This window comes from Cricetulus griseus, chromosome 4, assembly GCF_003668045.3.
Source record: "Cricetulus griseus strain 17A/GY chromosome 4, alternate assembly CriGri-PICRH-1.0, whole genome shotgun sequence".
Lineage (NCBI taxonomy): Eukaryota > Metazoa > Chordata > Mammalia > Rodentia > Cricetidae > Cricetulus > Cricetulus griseus.
The window spans coordinates 218,355,206-218,376,125 of NC_048597.1; the positions used below are offsets into that span (position 1 = coordinate 218,355,206).

Here is a 20,920-nt window from a genome sequence, read left to right on the forward strand (position 1 = left end):
ACAGTGCCCAGGCTGATGAGGTGAAAGGAAGGACACTCGTGGAGTCCTGTCCCCACACCTTTTGGGCCTTGAGGTAATGGCCATGGCCTTGGCTTCTCAGACCATAGCCTCTGTGGTCCATGTATGAACACGGAATCCTGGTGCCTGGATCTTGGCCTGAACTTGGGCTTCAAGGCCTTCCAACCCCGGCGGCCACCTCCAGGATCCCTTCCTTATTTCTCTCCTTTCTTCTTCTTTGCCTCGTTCTTCTCATCTTCCTCTACCTTGATAGCCACTGTGTCCACACTGTCCTTCTTTTTCTTCTTCTTATCCTCTGTGGGTAGGGGGAAGAGGTCACAGTGTTGAGATGGGAAAAGCTCCCAAAGCTCTCCTCTCCTGCCCTTCCCACCCCGCCTTCCCAGATCCTTATTATCTGAGGTGCGTGTGTGGGCATGTACACAGAGGCCAGGGGTTGATGTTGTGTGTCTTCTTTGGCTCTCTATCATATTTTTTAAAGAGGCCTGGAGATCACCAATTTGGCAAGATGTAATCCAGTGAGTGAAGGAACCCTTGTGTTACGTCTCCCCAGCACTGAGGTTTACAGGTGCACAATCATGCCTGGGTTTTGTTTCGTTTTTCGTGGGTGATGGAGATCCAAAGTCAGGTCCTTGTGCTTGTATGGCAAAGACCTTACTGACAGAGCCTCCTCTACACCCCCCGCCCAATTTCCCTACTACAAATGGGCTCCTTATTTATTTGCCTGGCTCTGACCAGTTTCTGCACTCTAGTCTCCTGGGATAGTACCCAGTCCCTTCTCTGAGCCAGCTGCAGGAAGAAACGGTGAATTAGGGCAGTGGGATTGAGGAAAGGGTCTGCTGCAGGATCCAGCGCTGGCTGTGATGGGACTGGAATCTACTCACCTCCAGGGATTTCTGTGAGTTCATTGAGAGGAGGCACTGTCTCCAGCTTGTCTGTGTACATCTTGGCCGCCTTTCGCTGTAGGTACCGGGCCTCAATCTCCTTCCGTGTCCGTGGTACACGGCAGTTGAAGACACAGCACAGCGTGATGACTGTACGTGGATGTCAGAGTAGGTTTGACTAGGGTAGGGTCTCAGCCAGGTTGAATGGTACCCAAATATTAGGCCTGTCTCACAGAAGAGACTCCTGCAAAAGCCTGAGGTGACCTCCCTAGTGACACTGACTTTACACAGTTGCACATGGCTTGTGCATGCTTGGTGTAATGCTTTACTGTCAACTCCTTAGTAATGTGGACACAAAGCCTGGTATTTTATTTGTACTAGCCCCACAAATTTTATAGCCAATCTTGTCTGTTAGTCTTTCTGATCACACTGGGTACTGGGGGAAGGTGAAGTGAAGGTCTTAGCCATGGCTACCCAGAGTCACCCTGTGCTTCTGACCTAGGCCTCTTTGGGTACTCCTAAGAAACCCTGGGTTTCCTTCTCCTGCCTCCTGATTGCAGAGGCAGAGGCATCTCAAACACCCGAGCATGTGCTGCATCCTCCCCAGCCTCCCCAGCCTCCCCAGCCTCCCCAGCCTCCCCATCCATCCTCTCCATCCTCCCCAAAGATAAGCCTGGGCCCTGTCTGGGGAAGAAATTGATGAGAAGGTCCAGTCCTTGTCCTGGGCATTTACTTCTGAGGAAGTTATCCCAGGAGTGTTTTTCTGGCTAGAGGCAGCTGTGCCCACATTAGCTGGGGCAGAGCATGGAGCTGGCCTGTCTAGTGATGCACAGGGCAGGGCTGCCAGGACCTGGCTGGCTGGAACAAGTTTATTTTTCTAAGGCTCCCACAATCTGACCACTGTGGCCCCAGCCCCTGGGGAGGGGGTGGGACTGGTTCCTATTATAAATAATATGGCCAGACAGAACTTGCTGGCAGGCTACTGAGGTGCAGAAGGGCCCAGGCATGACAAGCCAGGTCTATTTTGAGGAAATGGATCATAGCTAGGTAGTCTGGGATCATCTTATTCAACTAAAGTAGTATCCCTTGAGCCAAGTATTTTGGTTCCAAGTGTCTCACCCAGACTTTCAGCATGGGAGAAGCAATGGAATGGAATGGATGGATAGATGGATGGATGGATGGATGGATAGGTGGACGGATGGATGGATGGATAGATGGATGGATGGATAGATGGATGGATGGATAGGTGGATGAATGGGTGGATGATGGATGGATGGATAGATGGATGGATAGGTGGATGGATGGATGGATGGATAGATGGATGGATGGATAGATGGATGGATAGGTGGATGGATGGATGGATGGATGGATGGATGGATAGGTGGATGGATGGATGGATAGGTGGATGGATGGATGGATGGATGGATAGGTGGATGGATGGATGGATGGATGGATGGATGGATAGATGGATGGATGGATGGATAGATGGATGGATAGGTGGATGGATGGATGGATGGATGGATGGATGGATGGATAGGTGGATGGATGGATGGATAGGTGGATGGATGGATGGATGGATGGATGGATAGGTGGATGGATGGATGGATGGATGGATAGATGGATGGATGGATGGATAGATGGATGGATAGGTGGATGGATGGATGGATGGATAGATGAATGGATGGATAGATGGATGGATAGGTGGATGGATGGATGGATAGATGGATGGATAGATGGATGGATGGATGGATGGATGGATGGATGGATGGATGGGTGGATGGGAGGGACAGTCCAACAGCCTCCACTACAAGAACAGGCCTGGGTTCCTGAGTGACTGGCTTTGTGAGGCACCAGCATTCAGGAATATGCCGAGGGTGGACAGGGGCTGGCTGCCCTAGAGCCACAGCATAGGGCTCTTGGGGCTAGACCTGAGCCAACAATGGACTTACTTTTATTACCCAAAGTGCTCTGCTTTGGTCTTTCCCAGACCCCTGTGTGGGTGCCTTGGACACAAGATTGCCCTTGTGCTCCAACCCTACTGGCTTGGGTCATCTGTCTTAGTTATCCTACTGACACCCTCAGAACTCTGCCTGCTCAGGCTCCATGTGGTTGGTGCCAGGTCCTGGGAGGTCAGGACTTCAGGAGATGAACAGGTAGCTGTTGGCAGCCAGAATAGGGGTAGCCTGCCCCTCCAAGCCTGCCTTACCTAGCCTGGCCTGATTATTTTTCTTTAAGGAAAATGAAAAACCAAGGGTTTGGGGTCAAGTTCTGAGGCCCAGGAAAGAGCTGGGGGTGCAAGAGACCCCCAGAGGCACTTCATTCAGCCCCAGTCCCTTTCTCTGAAGGAGTTAGGGGGTGCACCATTAATAGCTGCCCAGGTCTGAGCTGTCAGAAGCAGAGAGGCTCTTTTCCCAGCACCACTCCCTGTAGCTATGGAAGGTAGTCACTGCTGACCTGCTACTCAGGGACCTTCTGCTCCTGCCCCATTTGCGTTCTAGGAAACGAAGTTAGGGATAGGAGATGCCCTGTGTACCCTTCAGTCTGACTGTGAAAATTTCTGGTGTGGCCCCCAGGCACCTCCACCATCCACCCAGAGCAGAACCTGGGAGAGGCCTCAGGTTCCTGGCTGTTTTAGGCTCCTTGGGGCAGTTGCTCCCCAACCCTGCCTCTTATCAAGGCTGGTCTCCCTCAGGGTGCAGGGGCTCTGGCTGCAGGCACACCTTTCTCGGGGTCTTCATTGAATTGTCTTTCTCTAGGCCTCAGCTGGGAGCACAGTCTCTCAGATGTGGGGGCAGGGGGTAAACTCTCTGAAGGACACTTTGGGTGCCAGGAGAAGCATATGCAAATCAGATGTCATGTTTTGAGCCCCTCACAATTGGATGGTTTCTCTGTGGCCACCCAGCATTCTAGTGAATCTCTTGGGAAAGCTGCCACTAGAACTCAAATGTCATTTTAGCCTCCATTTTTGGTGCATATTGGTGATGTCCCACAAGTATCTGAGACCTGGCATAGAGACCAGCTTGTTCCGAGCCTCTGCCTGTGCCATCTCCTCTAGAGTCCCTTCCCAGGCAGCTCAGAAGACCTGTCCTCTGTGGGCTTCGTAGCACAGTGGGTTTCCTCTCACTCCTCCCCACCCTGTTTGCACTTGCTCCGTGTCCTGGTATTCCCTCCCACCTGGTCTGCCTTCGTGTAACTCTTTGCCCTCCCTCCTCAACTTCACACTGGGAAAGGGACAGATGGGTGCATGCCAAAGTCCCCTCAGCTACATCTTTGCATCAATGGGAGTCCAGACTGGAGGAGCAGAACGGACCCCCTGCTTTGAAAGCAAGTAGGCATGAATCATTTCTGGAAAATGGCATTTGAGGAGGTAGGATTCAGGGCCTGGAAGCCACATCTGCTAGGCGTCTGGGGAGCCTCTGGTGGAGGTTGGCCTTGCTGGGGCCCCTGGGTGTGGGCTCTCTGAATTGGCCAAACTGCAAGAAAAGCATCAGGAGGCCAGCCATAGGGAAAGATGACATGTCCTGGATTCAGCGGAGTCCCCTATAATTAACATAATTGCCATGTGGCTGTTTCCCTGGGTCCAGCAGAAATCTATGGGTCACCACTGGCCCGTCATCCCTTCACAGGGACTTTGTGTGAGTGAGAAGGTGCCAGAGACCATGGTAGGCCTCCTGTGAGTGTCTGGCCTACTTGAACTGCCTGGAATTGGTGCTCTGAACTCAAGAGGTACTGAAGGGGGCCAGGGGTGTAGAGGGGCTGTGATCCTCCTGTGATGGGTGGGGAAAGCAGGACGTGGCTACTCACTGATGGACAACACGAAGAGCGAAAAGATGCCCACCACGTGCCACAGGCGCATGTCCCAGAACACCACCGTCTCCTTGGTCAGTGGGGGCGGCTTGGGCTTGGGCGGGGCCGTGCTGGGCTGTGGGTCAACAGAGAAAGGAGTGAACCAGACACAGGCCCACAGGCTGGGATGGGGGCAGCAAGGACTCAGCCCACACATTTTAGAATCCCCAAAATGTCTCAGACATTTACAAACAACACCCTAGACCTCAGAAAGTTCCAGATTTAGAACAAAGGCAGTGCTCAGAGTTCCAACCATGGCACCAGGCACTCGGACCAGAAGAGTGGTTGATGCTTGGGGAAACAAAGCTCAAAGGAGGCTGTAGACAGGCCTGACCCAGCCCACTCTGATGGGGTCTCAAGACCAAGTCCAGAGACAAGGCAAGACCTGTTTCATGGGCCAGGTGTGCTGCCCGGGTAGCCTGGCTTTGTTCTCATCTCCCAATGGAGCTCTACTGCTGGGCTACATGAGCTAGACGCTCCTCATACAGGTGTCCACACACTGACTCCTTCCTGTCCCACTAAAACCCATAACCACAAGAAGGCTGGGCCAGCCAGGCTAAGCATAGAAAGATAGTGATGTAGCGCCACCAGGTGGTTAAAAGATGTAAGTGTGGCTAAGGAGGATTCCACTCTGCTTTGAGAATCCTGGGTTAGGGAACAGTCATGTCTGTGTTTTCTAGAAGGCATAGAGATGCCTCGGGTCTAAGGGAACTTGCTCTAGGGTATTAAAAGATAGTATCTTGCCTTGGGTTTCTAGAAAAAGCAGTCTTCTCTGGGGGAATGAGGGAACACATGACTTTGTTTGTTTTGATAGATGCTGTGCTGGGTATTGAAGCCAGTTTTGTATGTGCTAGGTCAACACTCTACCAACTTAGTTTCATTCTCAACCTGTCCTGGGTGTCTCGAGGGTACATGACTTTGTCCTGAGTGTCTTGTGGAATATGAGAGGCTAGTTTTGACCAGAGGTATGACCCTGTCTCTGTCAGCAAGTTTGGCTAAGGGACAAGGAAGGGGGTGGGACCAGGCATTTGTGCAATACGTTGGTTGTCTCCTAAATGATCAGCAAGGACAGGCTTGAAGAATCCCTTGTGGCTATCTGAGAAAGAAAAGCCACCTGTTACTCAACCTCCGCTGTGGTCCATAAACATGGATAGGCACCTACCAGGAACCAGGTACTTCCTCATCTAACAACTGCCACCCACAGGGCATCATTGGTCTATGCCATGCACACCAGAATCTCTGAGCTGTAGACTAGTACCTGACTCCCAGTTCTTTGTTCCTCACTAAGGGACTAGGATGGGGGCTCCTTCTGGACCTCTGTTTCTCTCCACATAATTAGATATTGCCAGCTGCCTCTGAGAATGCTCCTATCTGAAGGCATAACTGGCAATAACACCCCACTAAATCAGCAACATCCCTTGTGGATTGAGGAACCCCTGTGGATACATGACGTGTGTGGGCACATATAACTAGGCAGAGAGTATATGTGTAGTTGGAGCAATGTGTATGTGCTCAGGTTGGAGACTGCAGCATCAGAGTTGGGGGCTTGGCAGTTACTGTTCCCTGCCTCACAGGCCTGCTGTGTTGGCCTGGTTGTCTAACTGGGAGACTTTGACCAGGCTCTTGGGTAAAGGGCAACAGGCAACAGCCAGGCATCTTATGGTAGGCTCTGATAAAGGTAAAAAAATCTGACACCTGGAGGCACAGCCTAGTGGAGAGGGTTGGCCTGAGAAGTGACGTGGTTCCCAGCCCTGCCGGTATTTCTCATGCTTCCTTGGAAAGAAGGGCTAAGCCTTGCATGAGATGTAAGCAGATGGACTCCAAATGTGATTTCCTCTGCTGAGCTGGGAGAAGATGATCTCCTAGCAGTGGGGAAACTCCTTGCCTCAGAACAATTGACTTGCCTGGTGCCCCAGCCTTGGCTCTGAGGACAGCTCAGTTTCTGTACAGGGGCCTCAGGGCAGTTGGTAAGAAGCTGTAGAGTGCTCTATGGGGCTCAGGCCAGCCTGGCTTCCCTTACAGCAGACTGAAGCTGATACCTGACTCTAACAGCCTCTTCCACAGCCCTGGTCAGTTGCAGAAGGTACATGCCCCACACAGGGGTACAGGTCTCTATGCCATGAGATGCCACGCTCAGCCCCTTCAGTTCAAAGCTATGTCCCCTTAGAACCCTCCGAGTATGACTGACTCTGTCTCCCCTATCCCACCCTGTCCCTTAGTAACTGCCTCCCAGGCCTCCATCATGCCCTGTCCACCCAGACTCCACCCTCTGCTTGTCCTTGTCGCTGGCTCTTGGGCCTTCACCCCTTTGCCTCCAGCTCCTGACTCCTAAGCCTATTCTGCTACCTCCTACTGGAGAGGTTGCAGGAGTCCCCAGACCAGCTCCTGACCAGCTTGCCCCACCCATCTTCTTCACCTTCTGTCTGCGAAGTCTCCCCCCAGCTCTCCCACTCTGTGCCCCCTTCATTTATCCTCTTCTTCCAAACAGGAACTGTTCGGATGTGATGTGTCTGCTCAGACACCGTCTACAGCTCCCGTAGTCACTGGGACCTGTTTGGATCTTCCAGTCCCTGGGTCCTATCTTCAGTAGGGGCCCTGGAGGGTTTGTGTAGAGAAAGGGCAGTTCCCCCAGCATACCCTAAATCCAGGATCCAAATATCCCCCATTAGACTAGAAGTAAAGAAAACTAAGAGCTGAAAGTCCCTCTCCCCATCCCCTAGGAAAACAAAGACCGGACCCCAAGGCTGTCTCCCTCCACACACGGACACACGGAGACTCCTTGTGTCCGTGATATCAGAGGTTGTGCTCTGCCATCAGACCAGGGACTCTTTCTAAGCGTGAAGGGCAAGGGGCCAAATCACTCCACCACCCAAGATGAAGGGATAGAGCCAGCTCCCCGCACCCTCTGTCCCTAACCCCACCGCCGCCTGGACAGTGCCAGCATCCTGCGCCCTCCGTGATGCGGTGCCTCACCTCCACCAGCTGCGTGGCGACCCCCGCCAGGCAAGCCCCCAGCGCGGCGCCGCCCAGAGCCCAGAGACGCCCCGCGCCTCTCTGCCGCCCGGCCATGTTCTCCCGCCGCGCGCTCGGGTGCAGGTCCTGGGAGCAGAGGGACCGATGCACAGGGCTGCCAGGTGACTGCCCCTGGCCACCCGCAGGCGGTGACGGTGGTGGTGGCGGCGGCAGAGAGTTCTGGCCACGGGCGGTTGAGCCCGCATCATTTATTCATCGTGAGCGTCAGGTTCCTGGGAGGCCACCTGCGCCATCTCTGCTGGGGTGAGGGCAGATGTGGGTGGAACCCTCCCCCACAGGCAATCGGACTTTTGGACCTCCCACTCCACTCCAACGACACTGAGGTAGAGAAAGCAGGGAGGGAGAAAGGGACAGGTTGGCTGTAGGCCCTTCTTGATCAAAGGATTCCCCCTCCCACCCCACCCCATCTCTCTTAGTTTCTCCACTTTGGACAAAGGGAGAGGCTGGAATTGACTGATCTAGAAGGCCCTTCCAATTCTGACTTCCTGAGTTGGGGGGTAAAATGGTACTGGGAGGGGACAGAGAGGGCATGTTGCTATGGTGACAGGCACTGAGGGATGTCCTGGCCTTGCTGGGCTGGCTTCCTGCCCAGAGGCAGCTCTGGTCACCCTGGACACCAGAACAGGAGGGGTGAGGGGTATGGACAATCGGGGATAGTACAGTTAGAGCTGTCCAGATGCTGGCATTGTGAAGGATCCAGCAGCTTCTGTCCCAGGGGACAAGGTTAGCTACCCCCAGAGGACCATTTTCCCACCCTGCTGACCGTCCTGCCAGCCTGGGCCTTGACTCTAGCAGGTCCTTGCAGTTGGCCCCTACACTGTGGGAACATTGACTACCCAGGGATGGAGTTTCTGAGCAGCTAGGGAGATGTGGGTGAGGGCTGAAGCCTGAGGGGGAGTGGGAAACTTGGAGCTTGGAGATGCCTCCTGAGTGTTAGGAGAAGCAGGCCCAGCATCTTTCTCCCACCAAGCACAGCAGTGGAGGCCAGCCCAGGCTGTGTATGGGGAGACGGCTCAGCAAGGCTGTTACAACTGGGTCCCATGGGGCTCTATCCTGGATGTGTCATTGATGGATAAGGACTGAGCTAGGCCTCAGAGTGGAGCAGAAAGCCAGCAGCCCTTCAGGGACTGCGGATGGCAGGGCAGGCAGGGAAATGGCTACTTTTTGAAAAGGACTGCAGGCCCCAGGATGGGCTGTTAAAGAGAGTTCAACAGTAGATGGCAAAATCTCGGGCCATTTCTTCCAAAGCAAGCAAGAAGCAAAACAAAATCCAGAACCAACACAACACAACCCCCCCCCCCAGGAATGCTTCTAAAAGCAAAGCATTAGCAACAGGTCTCTGCCTCCCACTTCCTCAAGCCTCAGCCACAGGCCAGGCCACCAAGGGCTACAGAAGGGCCACAGAAAGCTAACTGATGGCTTGAAGGCTGGAGAGGGGTGGGGGGTAAGGGAGTTGGGGAGCTGGGGAGATCCGGACAGTTATCCTCAGGATGCGTGCTTAGAGGGGCAGGGTTGGGCTTTGATCAGGTGAGCCAGACGGTGACATTTGTTGGTTCTCTTTGCCTCTATGCTCTGACCTAGGGAACAAGCAGCCAGAGGCTATCACAGGGCTGATGGTGGCAGGGAGCCGAGGTACGGAGGTGGGCTGTGAAAGCTGTGGGCCACCTTAGCAGGACAGGTAGGCTTACTGCTCACAGGACCGCCACTTGCTGCTTAGCCCAGGGAGGGTTCAAGGTTCACTGTCTTGGAGGTGGAGAGACGGCTGAGCAGTTAAAGAGTATTTGTTGCTCTTGAAGAGGACCCATGTTTGATTCCCAGAACTCACATGGTGGCTCACAACCATCAGTAGCTCCAGTTCCTGGAGATTTGATACGCTCCCCTGAACTGGACAAGCATGTGATGTACAGGCAAAACATCCATACACATTAAATAAAGTAAGCTAATTTTAAAAATTAAAGTTCATTGTCTTGTTTGTCCACCAAGAAGTAGGGCAAGCCAGAATTGTAGCTCAGGGGCAGAGTGCTTGCCTGGCATACACAAAGCACTGTGTTCAATCACTGGCACTGCAAAAATAAATAAAAATAAAGTAAATGGAGCGAGAGAGAAAAGGAGGGAAAGCAGGCTGCGTCTCTGCAGGCTCTCTCTCTCTCTCTCTCTCTCTCTCTCTCTCTCTCTCTCACACACACACACACTTTTTTGATGTAGGGTTTCACTATATAGCTCAAGCTGACTTCAGACAGGGTCTTGGACAGAACTGATAGTGCACTGTTAATCTCATACGCTTTTGAATCCAAGTCTTTTTATCCAATGCATGCCCCCAGATGCCTTCCCATTACACACACACACACACACACACACACACACACACACACACACACAAATACTGTCATGCAGACTTCAAAATCCAATTGGCTTAGAATAACAGGGTATCCCAAAGGTCTTAGTGTGGAAGTTTTAAGCTTTAATAATCAAAGAATTATAAAGTTATGAATTTACCAGAAATACCATCTGATGACTGAAGTACCACATGACTGTAACCCCAGCACTCAGGAGCCAGGGGCAGGAGGATTGCTTCAAGTCTGAGGCCAACCTGCTGAGTTGTGGACCAACCTGGGTTACACAGAAAAACAAAAGAAATAGCATTTGAAAGCTTACTTATCTAAACTTTTTTTCCCCCTCTGGTTGACAAAAAGGGCTGTTAGTCAAAATTCACAAAACATAGTTAATATAAGAGAATTTAGATAATTAAGCTTCCAAAGTATGTTTATTTTTTAAATAAGTTTTTTAAGATTTATTTATTATGTATACAGTGTTCTGCATGCCTGTATGCCTTCATTCCAGAAGAGGGCGCCAGATCTTATTATAAATGGTCATGAGCCACCATGTGATTGCTGGAAATTGAACTCAGGACCTCTGGAAGAGCATTCAAGTTCTCTTAACCTCTGAGCCATCATTCCAACCCCTCAAAATACATTTCTTATAAATTTATTGCTTTACTTTTTATATAATATCTGTAGTTATTAAAGCTTAAACTTAGCCCTTGGGAGGTGGAGAGAGGATCAGGGGTTCAACTCCAGCCTGAGATCCATGAGACCTGACTCAAAAAACAATACCACAAAAAGCTCAATGGTACTGATGCCATGAGCCCTCCAGCTGGTTACCTAACCTTCAGTCCTTATCTGTAAAATAGGGACCTGACAAGCCATCCCAAATGCTAGTCTTTATTTTATTGTCATTGTTGAAGGCTATATAATGCAGTATATTGAATAAGAGCAAAGCCATATATCTCATCCAACCAGGGCCCTATCATTTTACATTTAGTGTTTCCAGTTTTCCAACAAAAATGCAATTTACACTCTGATCAGAATGCTAGCCTCTGTTTCCTATCTCTCTCTCCAACTCTCTCCCCCCCCCCCCCCCCCCGCCCCATTCCTTTGAGACATAGTCTCACCATGTGACACTAACTGGCCTGATACTTGCTATGTAGACCAGGCTGGCCTCGAACTCAGATCTACTTGCCTCTGCCTCCGGAGTACTAGGTTAAAGGAATGTGCCACCATGCCCTACAGCCCTTAATTTATTAGTGTGTGCATGTGTGGGTGGGTGGGTGGGAGTGCCATGGCGTGCAGGTCAGAGGCCAATTTTGAGGAGTATTTGTCTCTGCAGTTTTATGTGGGTTTCTGAGACTGAACTCAGGTTGCCAGGCTGTGTAGCACTTGCCTGTTCCAGCTAAGCCATCTTGCCAGATCTACCCTGTTCCCTTGTGAGGAAGGACTCCCAGGGAGGAGCTGCAGGGAGGAGCTGCGTTTGTCCTTAGGCCTCAGAAATTGCAACGCCCAACTCCGTCTTCTGCCTCTGATTCAGGGCTCTCTCCACTCTCTGGTATTGCTGAAGCTTCTTACAGGCTCCCCAACATGTTCTGTACCCACCCCTCAGCTGGGCCCATCAAGGCTGGGGTGGGGGAGTTCTGGCTCCCTGAAAGACAGCATCCTCTTCCTGTGTGGTGCCATAAGTGCTAGCAGGCAGACAACTACTTGTCCCTCCTGCACTATTTTTATATCTTATGGGTTTCCTGTGGGGACCCAATCCAGCCTCCAGGGCCTCTGGGTTGGAGGTTATGGACAGGGTCGCTGGGAGACCCTGTGGCTATTTCTCTCTGGGAGTCTGATACAATGGAACTCAGGCTTAGCTTTGGAGAAGCTGAGGGGAAGTGAATGGAGAACCCTCCACCCACCCAGTCACAGAGCCAGGCTGGGATCCTGGCCACCATGGACTTAGCCTGGGGTTGGGGTGGGAGTTAGCTAGCCTGGGCCAGTGACACAGCAGCTGGGGCGTTGTGGGAGCTGGCTGTCCCTGAACTTGTTGGCCCTAGGCCAGGCCCAAAATAGCCCAGAGCTGAGCCCAGCCTGGGATAGACCTGTGTGCACATGAACTTGAGCTGATGTACCAAGACACTGCTGTGCAGGGGCAGGCATTGCATTCTCACGCAGCTCTCTGTGTGTCTCTGGGTCAGTCTGTGTCCTTGGAGATGGATGTACAAGTGTTCATGAATGGAGTTGTAGCCTTGGAGCTGTGTGGCATAGGGGCCCAGTCTTTCCATCAGTGGAGGGCCCATGTGGCACAGTTGAGTATGCACACTGGCACATTTCTCACCAGGGGAACTGTATGCACATGAAGTGCTTATCTGTGGGAAGCTGAGTCAGGAGCCGGGAGGCAAGGGCAGTGAATTCAGTAGATAGTCCTTTGGGTACTACCAGGGGGCCAGTCAAGGACTATTTGGAAGAGATGCTGGCCAGGTTTTGCCTTATTTGGAAGCTAATAAAACAGGGAGTGATGATGCCTGTGAGGTGACTCAGTAGATGGGGAAGTCCAGAGCACAGTAGCCTTCCAAATGTCCCAGACTAGGAAGTCACACCTGGTGAAAGAAGCTGGGACAGCCCTTCCTTTCTTCCTGCCAGGAACCCAGGCAGCAGCATTGCCTCTCTTCAGACACTTATACAGATGAGGAAAACAATGCCCAGAGAAGGGAAGGGCTGGCTCAGAGGCACCTGGCCCAAGACCAATTCCTTCCAGCTCACGGCCTGCCCTGCCTGTTAAAAAGAGGCTGGCAGAGGGCAGAGGTAGAGAAGTAGGCCTCTGGGGGAACAAGGCTCCCTCAGGGGTACAGGAAAGGGTACAGAAAGCAAAGCTCTGGGGTGGGGGTGTTAGAGAGATGACTCAGAGGTTAAGAGCACTGCCTGCTCTTCCAGAGGTCCTGAGTTCAATTCCTGGCAACCACATGGGGCTCACAGCTATCTACAGTGGGATCTGATACCCTCTTCTGGCATAAAGTCATACATAGAGCAATCAAAAAAAAAAAGCAATCAAAGAAAAGAAAGCAAAGCATAGACTGAGTTGTTAGCTCAATTAGGTAAGCACTTGCTTGCAGGCATGAGGACCTGAATTTGACTCCCAAAACACATGTGAAAAAGCCAGGTGTGGTGGTACACACTTGGTCCTCTCCAGCCAGCCAATCTAGCCTACATGGTAGGTCAAGGCCAATGTGAGATTGTCTCAAAAATAAAAAAAAAGGACAGCATCAGAAGAAATACAGCCACATCTGCACACACATGTGTCCCTGCAGACATACATACACATATACACACACACAAAGGGAAAGCTGTAATGGATTTACCTTTTAAAAAGTATTTAAAAAAAAAAAGCAAAGGCTGGAAAGGGTAAGAGGTCTTGGTCAGGAGGGGAGGGAAGAATAGGCTATTCTCTTTCACAGCGGTCTCTTTCCCAGGCTTCTTCCCTCTGTGGTCAGGCTTGGAAGGGTTAAAAACAATTCAGCCAGGCTCATCAGCTCCTAGAGGCCAGGTGCCCCTGCAGGTGCAGGGCAAAAAGGGAGCCCGGCAGCCAGACAGTAGCCCTCTTTGTTACAGGTTTGGACCACGCTCCCTTCTCCTTCCAAGAGTTTGGTCTGGAACTGCGATGCTTTTTCCAAGGTCGAAGGCTTTGGCAAGGAAACTGGCCAGCTTCAAGCTGTACCCGACATGGATGCAGAGGGCCTCCTTCAAGGTCACACACAGCAGTAGCTGCTACCGAAGGACGCCCAGCTTAGGGGCTGGGGTCATCATGGTCGACTGCTCTAAGCAACAAGTTTCTCGAATATACCAAGGACTCCTTCGCAGGGTGGGGGCTCGGTGACCCAAAAGGGTAGGCGAGGTCCCAAGGCTGCAGCCCGAGCAGAGTCGGTGGGCAAGGAAATCCGTCCTCGGATCCCGTCCTCGGATCCGGGAGGGGAACCTAAGAGGCGAATGACAGCCAGGGTGCGAACCTTCGCAGTCCGGCGGTGGCGGGAGAGGCGCCGGTAGAGAGTTGGCGCCGGGACAATCCGAGGCCGCGCCCCGCCTCCTCGGAGGCGCCCCCGCGCGAGCAACACCCCGGGGCGGGGCGCGGAGAGGGAGGGCGGCGGGGCGCGGAGCTGCGCGGCCACTTGCGGCACCGCGGCGCCCGGCGCAGGTAAGGGCGCGCTTCGGTGGGCGGGGTCGGCCGGCCCAGGAGCTCCGCGGCGGGTGGGGTCTCTCGCCTCCTCCCGCTGCCATGGTCACGATCCCTCCATCTGCGGGCTCAGCGGAGCTCTTAGCTTCCTCCTCCCGGTCCCAGAGTCACCCAGATCCGGTTTAAACGCAGCGCGGGGTGCAAACCCATGCTACAGTGAGGAGCGCCAGCTCAGCGCAGCACGGCCTGGCCAGGACCCGGGTGCCGGTGTATCACCCAGAGGGAGAGGCTGCCAGGAGGAGGTGACGCTGGCTGGCTGGTCAGGGCGGAAGGGTTGACCGAGAAGCCGAGAAGGTGGTGTTGCCTGCCTGGGAGGAGCGTTAGACAAATGCCCAAAAGTTGGAGCAGAGTAGTTTGGGCAACTCCCGGGACTGCGCCAAGGCAGCCAGAGGAAGGGGAGGCTGGGGCAAACACGATCGCAGAGACTGGGAGGCGGCTAGGGCCAGAATCTTGTGCCGGTGGAGAGGCCGAGGCTGGGGCTGGAGCCGGCAGGGCAGGTGTGACAGTTTCGTGCACTTACTTCCCTGAGGCAGACACTCACTCCGTCCACAGCCCACTGGGCAAGTAGGTTGATTAATGAGCCTCCAGCAGAGTCTAGGAAAAGGCGTCCACAAAAGAAATAAGGTCCATTCCAGTCCAGACCAGGAAATACCAGAGTGAGTGCCACGCTAGGGCGCGGCTGAGGGGCCTGAGGGGACAGGGCTGGGTGAGGGCCTGGAAGGCCCCAGTGACCCTGCTGGGGGCGGGAGCCGTCTGGTGTGGACAGAGGCCAGGAATGCAGAGGGAAGGAAGCAGGTCTGACGGCCACAGGACAATAGCTGACTCACCTGTGCACGACCCAGCTTACTTGTTTGGCCTCATCAGGTCCACCTGGGGTGAGACAGGCGGCTGGGCCCTCAGGAATGCACTGGGCAGCTCAGTGAGTCACCCAGCATCTCTGGGCCACTTGTTCTGGAGAGCCTGTTAGGGCTGGGAGTCAGAGGCTGGGGTCTGAGCTCTGCAGTTGATCTATAGATGGTATTTTTAGGCTCTCCTGGACTTTCCATGCCTCAGTTTCCCTCTTCACACAGCCTGCCACTAAGCTGCCACTAAGGACCCCAGAGTTGGCGAGAGGGGTATGGGATGGGTGGTGAGCCCAGGGTGAGCGGGAGAGTATTAGCCTTCTGTTACTCCACACTGCCACGTCTCTGCACACTGCCACGTCTCTGCACACTGCCACGTCTCTGCACACTCTCAAACACTTCCACGACAGACGCCCAGTCTCAAGGGCAGTGTTCCCAGGCCCACTTCACCACCTATGCTTAATGTCTACCCTTTCCTCTGGGTGATGAGATTTCCTGGGGTGCAAATCCTTCTGGGGCTACAGGCCTGAAAAGCACTGTAGAGTTAGTGGCTACTAACCGGGGTCTGTAGGATCTTCCCAGGACCAGTATGAGCTTTGGGGTGTTTGGGGAGGCAGAGCTTAAGAACCAGTTCCATGCCAAAAGAAGCTTCTCTCTACAATTTGTTCATTTGTTTGTTAGTTTGAAGTGTTAGATCTCTATTTCAGAGAGACTCAGGGATGGGATAAGCTGTGATGTATCAGCCTGAGATGCCTCACCTGTGGAGAGCAGGTGAAGTGTGGGCTGGGTACCGGGGTAGTTCAAGGTTGCAGTGATAGACTTTCTATTCTGACAATTTCTGGAAGCATGGTTGAGGGCCTGGGAGGGGGAGGGTAGGGGGGATCCAGGCCATGTGACACACTGTAATCCCTCTGCTTGGGTTCTCATGGTCAGCGGGAACTGAACCAGAGGCTCCTGAACCTGGTCTCCCCACCCTCCAGTTGTGTGCAAGGGACTGCTTTAACGGCCATCAGAGATGGCTGCAGCTGGGTGTCCATCGGTTTCCTTTTCCTGACTCTCCTTCCCACAGCCTCACCCTCCCCACACAGCAGGAAAGGTGGGGCAGGAATGCCTTGGCCCAGGACCAGGGCCAGAGTCCCGAAGTTCCCGCCCTCCTCTCTTCTGGAGCCAATTCTCTCAGAGTCCTGGATTCTGCTAGAGACCTGTGATGCCCCTGTGGCATCTTTGGGGGTAGATTCAGGAAGACTGATCCCTCTTCCCATTTTCTGGGGTCTGCCTGATGTCACCTGCCCATCCTTGGCTGTCTTGATGACATATTTTGTCTTACCCAGGTCTGCTAATCTCATTGCTTTAGAGCGCAAGGACTAGGCAGAGTGAGACACTTGAACTCCACCCTGAGGTGGAGTCCCAAAGTCTTATCAGGTCAGGCCATTGGCACAATGATCATCCTTGCCAAGTGAAGATCAGCAAGGGCTGATTTGCCTGAGCAGGGCCACAGAGAGCCCCGCTGTGGCGGTGGTTCAAACATGCATCCTTACTACCCTTGCCTTCTGTCAGGATGCTGCATGGCTGTTTGCTTAGAAGATCCCTCACTTAGGGCAGGATATTTCAAGGCTCCAGCAGACCTACCCCGCGTACCCCAGTGATCCTACTCCTGAGAGGGACCCATCTGGCAGGCTCAGTCTTGTTCAAGGAGGCAGACATACAGGGTCTGAGCTTTCTCATTGCCTGGCCCCATCTGTCACTGTCATCAGGTTTGTCTTGCTGAGTCTGATGTTTGATCTGCTATTATCTTGCTCTGAAGCCCTCCATGATCTTCAAGCTTGAGGCCAACTCAAGCTTCTCTGCTGGCCAATGAAAGTAGGCCATTCTCACAGGCTGGACCAACACTCCCATGAGTCTTTGCTTTTATTTCTCCCTACTATGCTGTCCTTTTCTTCCCCCTCCTCCTCTCTCTCCCTCCTGTAGCTGGAGTTTCTTTCCAGCCTGGCCCCTCAGCCGATTTTGCCCCAAGTAATCACACAGACATTATATTAATTATTATAAAACTGTTGGCCGATGGCTAGGGCTTCTTACTGGCTGGCTCTCTCTTAATTATTAACCCATTTCTATTGATATATGTATTGCCATGAGGCTGTGGCTTACCTGTAACCCAGCATGTTACTCCTTGGACAGCATGGAGTCTCTTTGCGGCCTCCCTCTCTGCCTGCCTGTCCCCAGCCTTCTTCTGGTCTGGTAGCCCCACCTATGTTTTCTGCTTGGCTATTGGACAATCAGTGTTTTATTCATCAACCAATAAGAGAAACATACATATAGAAGAGCATCCCCCATCGCCCTCCTTCTCTTCTTTTCTGTCAGGTCCCAGGCTGCCCTCAAATTCACAGCAAACTCTTGCTGCCTCAGCCTCTCCAGTGCTGGGTCTACACATGTCCCCACCATGCTCTGCTGCTCATCCTTGTCTCTCCTTCGTGGCCTCAGAAGGAGGCCTCCAGAGGCTCTTGTATCAAGTCTTTACTGGCTTACTCAGCTCTATCTAGTGACAAGGAACCTGAGCCTGGCCATCATGATATTGTTGAGCTCTTCCAATAGCGTGCGTGTCCTTTCCCCCAATGACTGCATAGTCCCTGAGTGGGGACTTTCATTGGAAAAGTTGCCAGGGCAAAGAATGACTAGTTAGTCATCTTCCTGGGCTTATGGATCCATGGTAGGGTTTGAGCAGGCCAAAACTGAGCTTGAAGTGTAGATGGAGGTTTCTGTTCTGCCTGGTCCAGCATCCAATTCACCCCAAATAGACACACGGATGCTATATTATAAAATTGTTGGCCGATGGCTAGGTCTTCTTACTGGCTAACTCTCTCTCTCTTAATTATTAACCCATTTATATTAATTTATGTATTTCTATGTGGCCTTATCTTGCCTGAGAAGGTTCCGGACCTGTTTCTCCTTCTCAGCTACATGGCATCTCTTCCCGGCCTCTTTCTGCCTTCCTACCCAGCCTTCTCCTCTGGTAGCCCTGCCTATACTTCCTTCCTGGCTACTGGCCAATCAGTGTTTTATTCATCAACCAATAAGAGTAACATATACACAGAAGGACATCGTACTCTTGGGTGGAAAGGGATTCACCCCTTGGTAGTTTTCAACTCTCCCATTCCAGGGCCCCATCAGAGAGCAGGGCAGAGGTCAGGGGTCAGAATAGATCTCTTTTTTGAGAGAAGCTGGGCCCAATGAGAGTCGGATGTGGATGGTTATGGGACTCGCTTCTGAGAACTGGGGATGATATTGGTGACCCTGTCATGTTCTCTGGCTGTGACCTGTGTCCTTCCTATCCAATAGGCCTTGTATGTCTCACCCCCTGGCTATGTGTAGCTCTGAGGAAGCAGACTTGCTTCGGCTGGAGGAGGTCTTCTCAACCACCCTTGCCCGCACCAACAGTCTCATTCTCCAGCCCCTGCTCTCAGCTGGTGAGTCAGGCCCTCAGTCGGGAAGGGAGGGGACACAGGAGTGGCCCTCTGGGATTAGAGCTCTGCCTTGTTAGACATTCTGAGGCAGCTGTTTCTCAGCCTTAAGTGGGAGTGGTGGCACTTGATGGAGCTGAGGCCTTGGCCACAGGGAACCGTCAGTTTCCTTCCCAGATGACCTTTGAGGACCACAGGTCTAGATATATTGCTTGCGTCACTTCTGTTCCTACTCAGGGCTCCTGGTGGTGCTTTGGAAAGGCCTGACTAGAAGGCAGAACATACAAGGCTTTCACCTGGGGGAGGGGGTGTCTCCCTTTCCATGTGACCTTGGGCAGGTGCCTTCCTCCCACTGTGCGTCTAAAAGGTGTCTGGGGTCTGGAGAGAAGAGATGGAGAGTCAATGGAGCTAGGAGACTTGGTTCCCCCGAGATGATTATGGTTGTCCTGTTAAATAAGAGGCATATACACAGCCCTTTACCCCAGTATGCTTTGTCCCCCCACCCCAGGAGCTCTAGGCACTAGAGTCTAGGGGTGCTAGTACTGTCCTGAGCACCCCAGCTCAAGGCGGTCATGCTCTCCACAGACCCGGAACCGTCAGATCCCCATGGCAGAGAGTGCCTTCGGCTTCTGCAGCAGCTGCATGAAAGTTCCCAACGGTTATGGGAGGTGACAGAGCAGAGCCTGCATTCGCTTCGGCAGAGGCTATACCACCCGCCCTCCAAGGGTCTGGAGACCCTGCTGTTACTGAACAGTGCTGACCATGTCCTGCAGGCCCACATGGAGTAAGACCCTCTCTGGGGCAGCCTGTTGCTTGGCCAAAGTGCCACCTCCATCACTTGGTCCTAAGGGTCCACTGGAGTGGGGTTCCTATGGGCTTGGGTGTTGGCTTGGCAGCAGGCTCAGAGGCTCAGACCTGGATCAGGTCTATAAGATACAACTGCTGAGTTAGGGCTTGAGGGTGTCAAGGAATTGCCTGGGCCATAGGGTTCTGGCTGTGCAGTGGGTGATATCTGGGACCCCAAAAGGGGAGGGCTGAGTGTGCTGGGAGCTGGGCTTTCAAGGTGATCCTGGGTTGTCCACAGGTACATCGAGTCGTATACTGACTGTGTGGTGATGCAGGCCTTTCAGAAGGTCTCAAAGAGGAGGAGGTGAGCCTGGAGCTGCCATGGTAGCTCCCTGTGTGGGTGTCTAGGTGAGGGGGATTTGAGGAAGCCCACTCCAAAGGAGCAGGTGTCTGCAGTTAGTGTCCCTATCTCCTCTGAGGTGAGGCTGATGGGCTAATGGGGTACAGGGTTGGGGTCCTGGGTCTGAGAGCTGGGAGAGCGGTTAGAACAGGTGGTACAGGTGGGTGTGGGCTTGGAAAGGGTGAGGGCTGTATGTGGCCCTTCCTACCTGCAGTGAGTACTGGAGGAGCCAGAGGAAGAAGCTGCAGCAGCTGCTGTCCTGGGCGAGCTCTGAGGGCTCAGTGGGCACCACACTGTGCCAAGCCCTCAGCCAGCCACTCACCCAGCATGTGCAGAAATATATCCTACTCCTACTGAGCCTCAGGGACACCCTTGACAAGGTTGGTACTGACAGGAGTCTAAGAATGGATATCTGGAGGGGAGAGGAGAAGCAGGGCTCAGAGGTTAAACAGTAGAGAGGGGCCCCAAGAGAACATAGCCTTGGGGGGGGCATCCTGAGGGCATGAACCTGCCCTATGGAATCTTGGACACATGGCTCTGCTTCCATGGGGACAGGTGACACTCAAAGAGTACACATAGAATTCTCTACTGGGTGTGAGGCCATGCAATTGATGTCACTGAAATGTCCTAATCCATCGGGAAGCATCTTAATGCTCCCTCCCGTCCCTAGAAGAGCAGTCAGGGAGTGAGGCCAGGCTGGGGTCCTCATGGCCATCACAAGGATGGGGGGATGACAGACAACAGGTTCCAAGACCCTCAGGCCCTTCCCGCCTGCCTTGTCCTCCTGTAGTGCCATCCAGCCCAGGAGCTGGTGATGCGTGCGGTCACCCTGTTTGGGAACCTGCAGTCCTTCCTGAGGCAGGCCTTGGACCAAGCTGTGGCCACACAGGCCCTGTGGTACAGCCTCAACAGCCGCGCAAGGGTGAGTCTGGGGCTTTGGGACAGTCAAGGAAGAGGGTTCTACACTGGATGTGAGGCTGGGCTGGGTGACTTGAGAGCAGCTCTCTGCCTCAGTTTCCCCATCTGGAAGGAAGGCTGTAGGGAACTCCTACACAGCTGCAGCTGGCTCCGTTTGGCACATAGCCTTAATCCTTCAGCACCTTCTATTTAGCAAAT

At 53.1% G+C, this 20,920-nt stretch overlaps 2 protein-coding genes across 10 annotated transcripts in view; one reads left to right on the forward strand and one right to left on the reverse strand.

Annotated features, from left to right (window-relative positions):
- Positions 1-212: 212 nt before the first annotated feature.
- Tmie (transmembrane inner ear) lies at positions 213-7,814 on the reverse strand. Its single transcript, XM_027414707.2, has 4 exons — positions 7,719-7,814; positions 4,704-4,821; positions 900-1,049; positions 213-313 (listed from the first exon to the last, which is right to left on the reverse strand). The coding sequence occupies exons 1-4, from the start codon at positions 7,812-7,814 to the stop codon at positions 213-215; spliced, it is 465 nt and encodes a 154-aa protein (XP_027270508.1).
- A 6,414-nt stretch (positions 7,815-14,228) lies between these two features.
- The window catches only part of Als2cl (ALS2 C-terminal like), a 21,088-nt gene continuing 14,396 nt past the window's right edge, over positions 14,229-20,920 (forward strand). For 7 of the 9 annotated variants that reach the window (XR_003485148.2, XR_004769770.1, XR_004769769.1 and 4 more), the window contains exons 1-6: positions 14,427-14,563; positions 18,497-18,624; positions 19,204-19,402; positions 19,703-19,768; positions 20,019-20,184; positions 20,595-20,726. Coding sequence is in view for 3 of the 9 variants with exons in the window: in XM_035444009.1 (XP_035299900.1) it covers positions 18,504-18,624; positions 19,204-19,402; positions 19,703-19,768; positions 20,019-20,184; positions 20,595-20,726 (684 nt within the window). In the remaining 6 variants the exon portion in view is untranslated. Of the gene's footprint in view, positions 14,283-14,426; positions 14,564-16,720; positions 16,918-18,496; positions 18,625-19,203; positions 19,403-19,702; positions 19,769-20,018; positions 20,185-20,594; positions 20,727-20,920 lie in introns of those variants that run through there. The other 2 variants (XR_003485147.2, XR_003485149.2) reach the window with 2 other exon arrangements.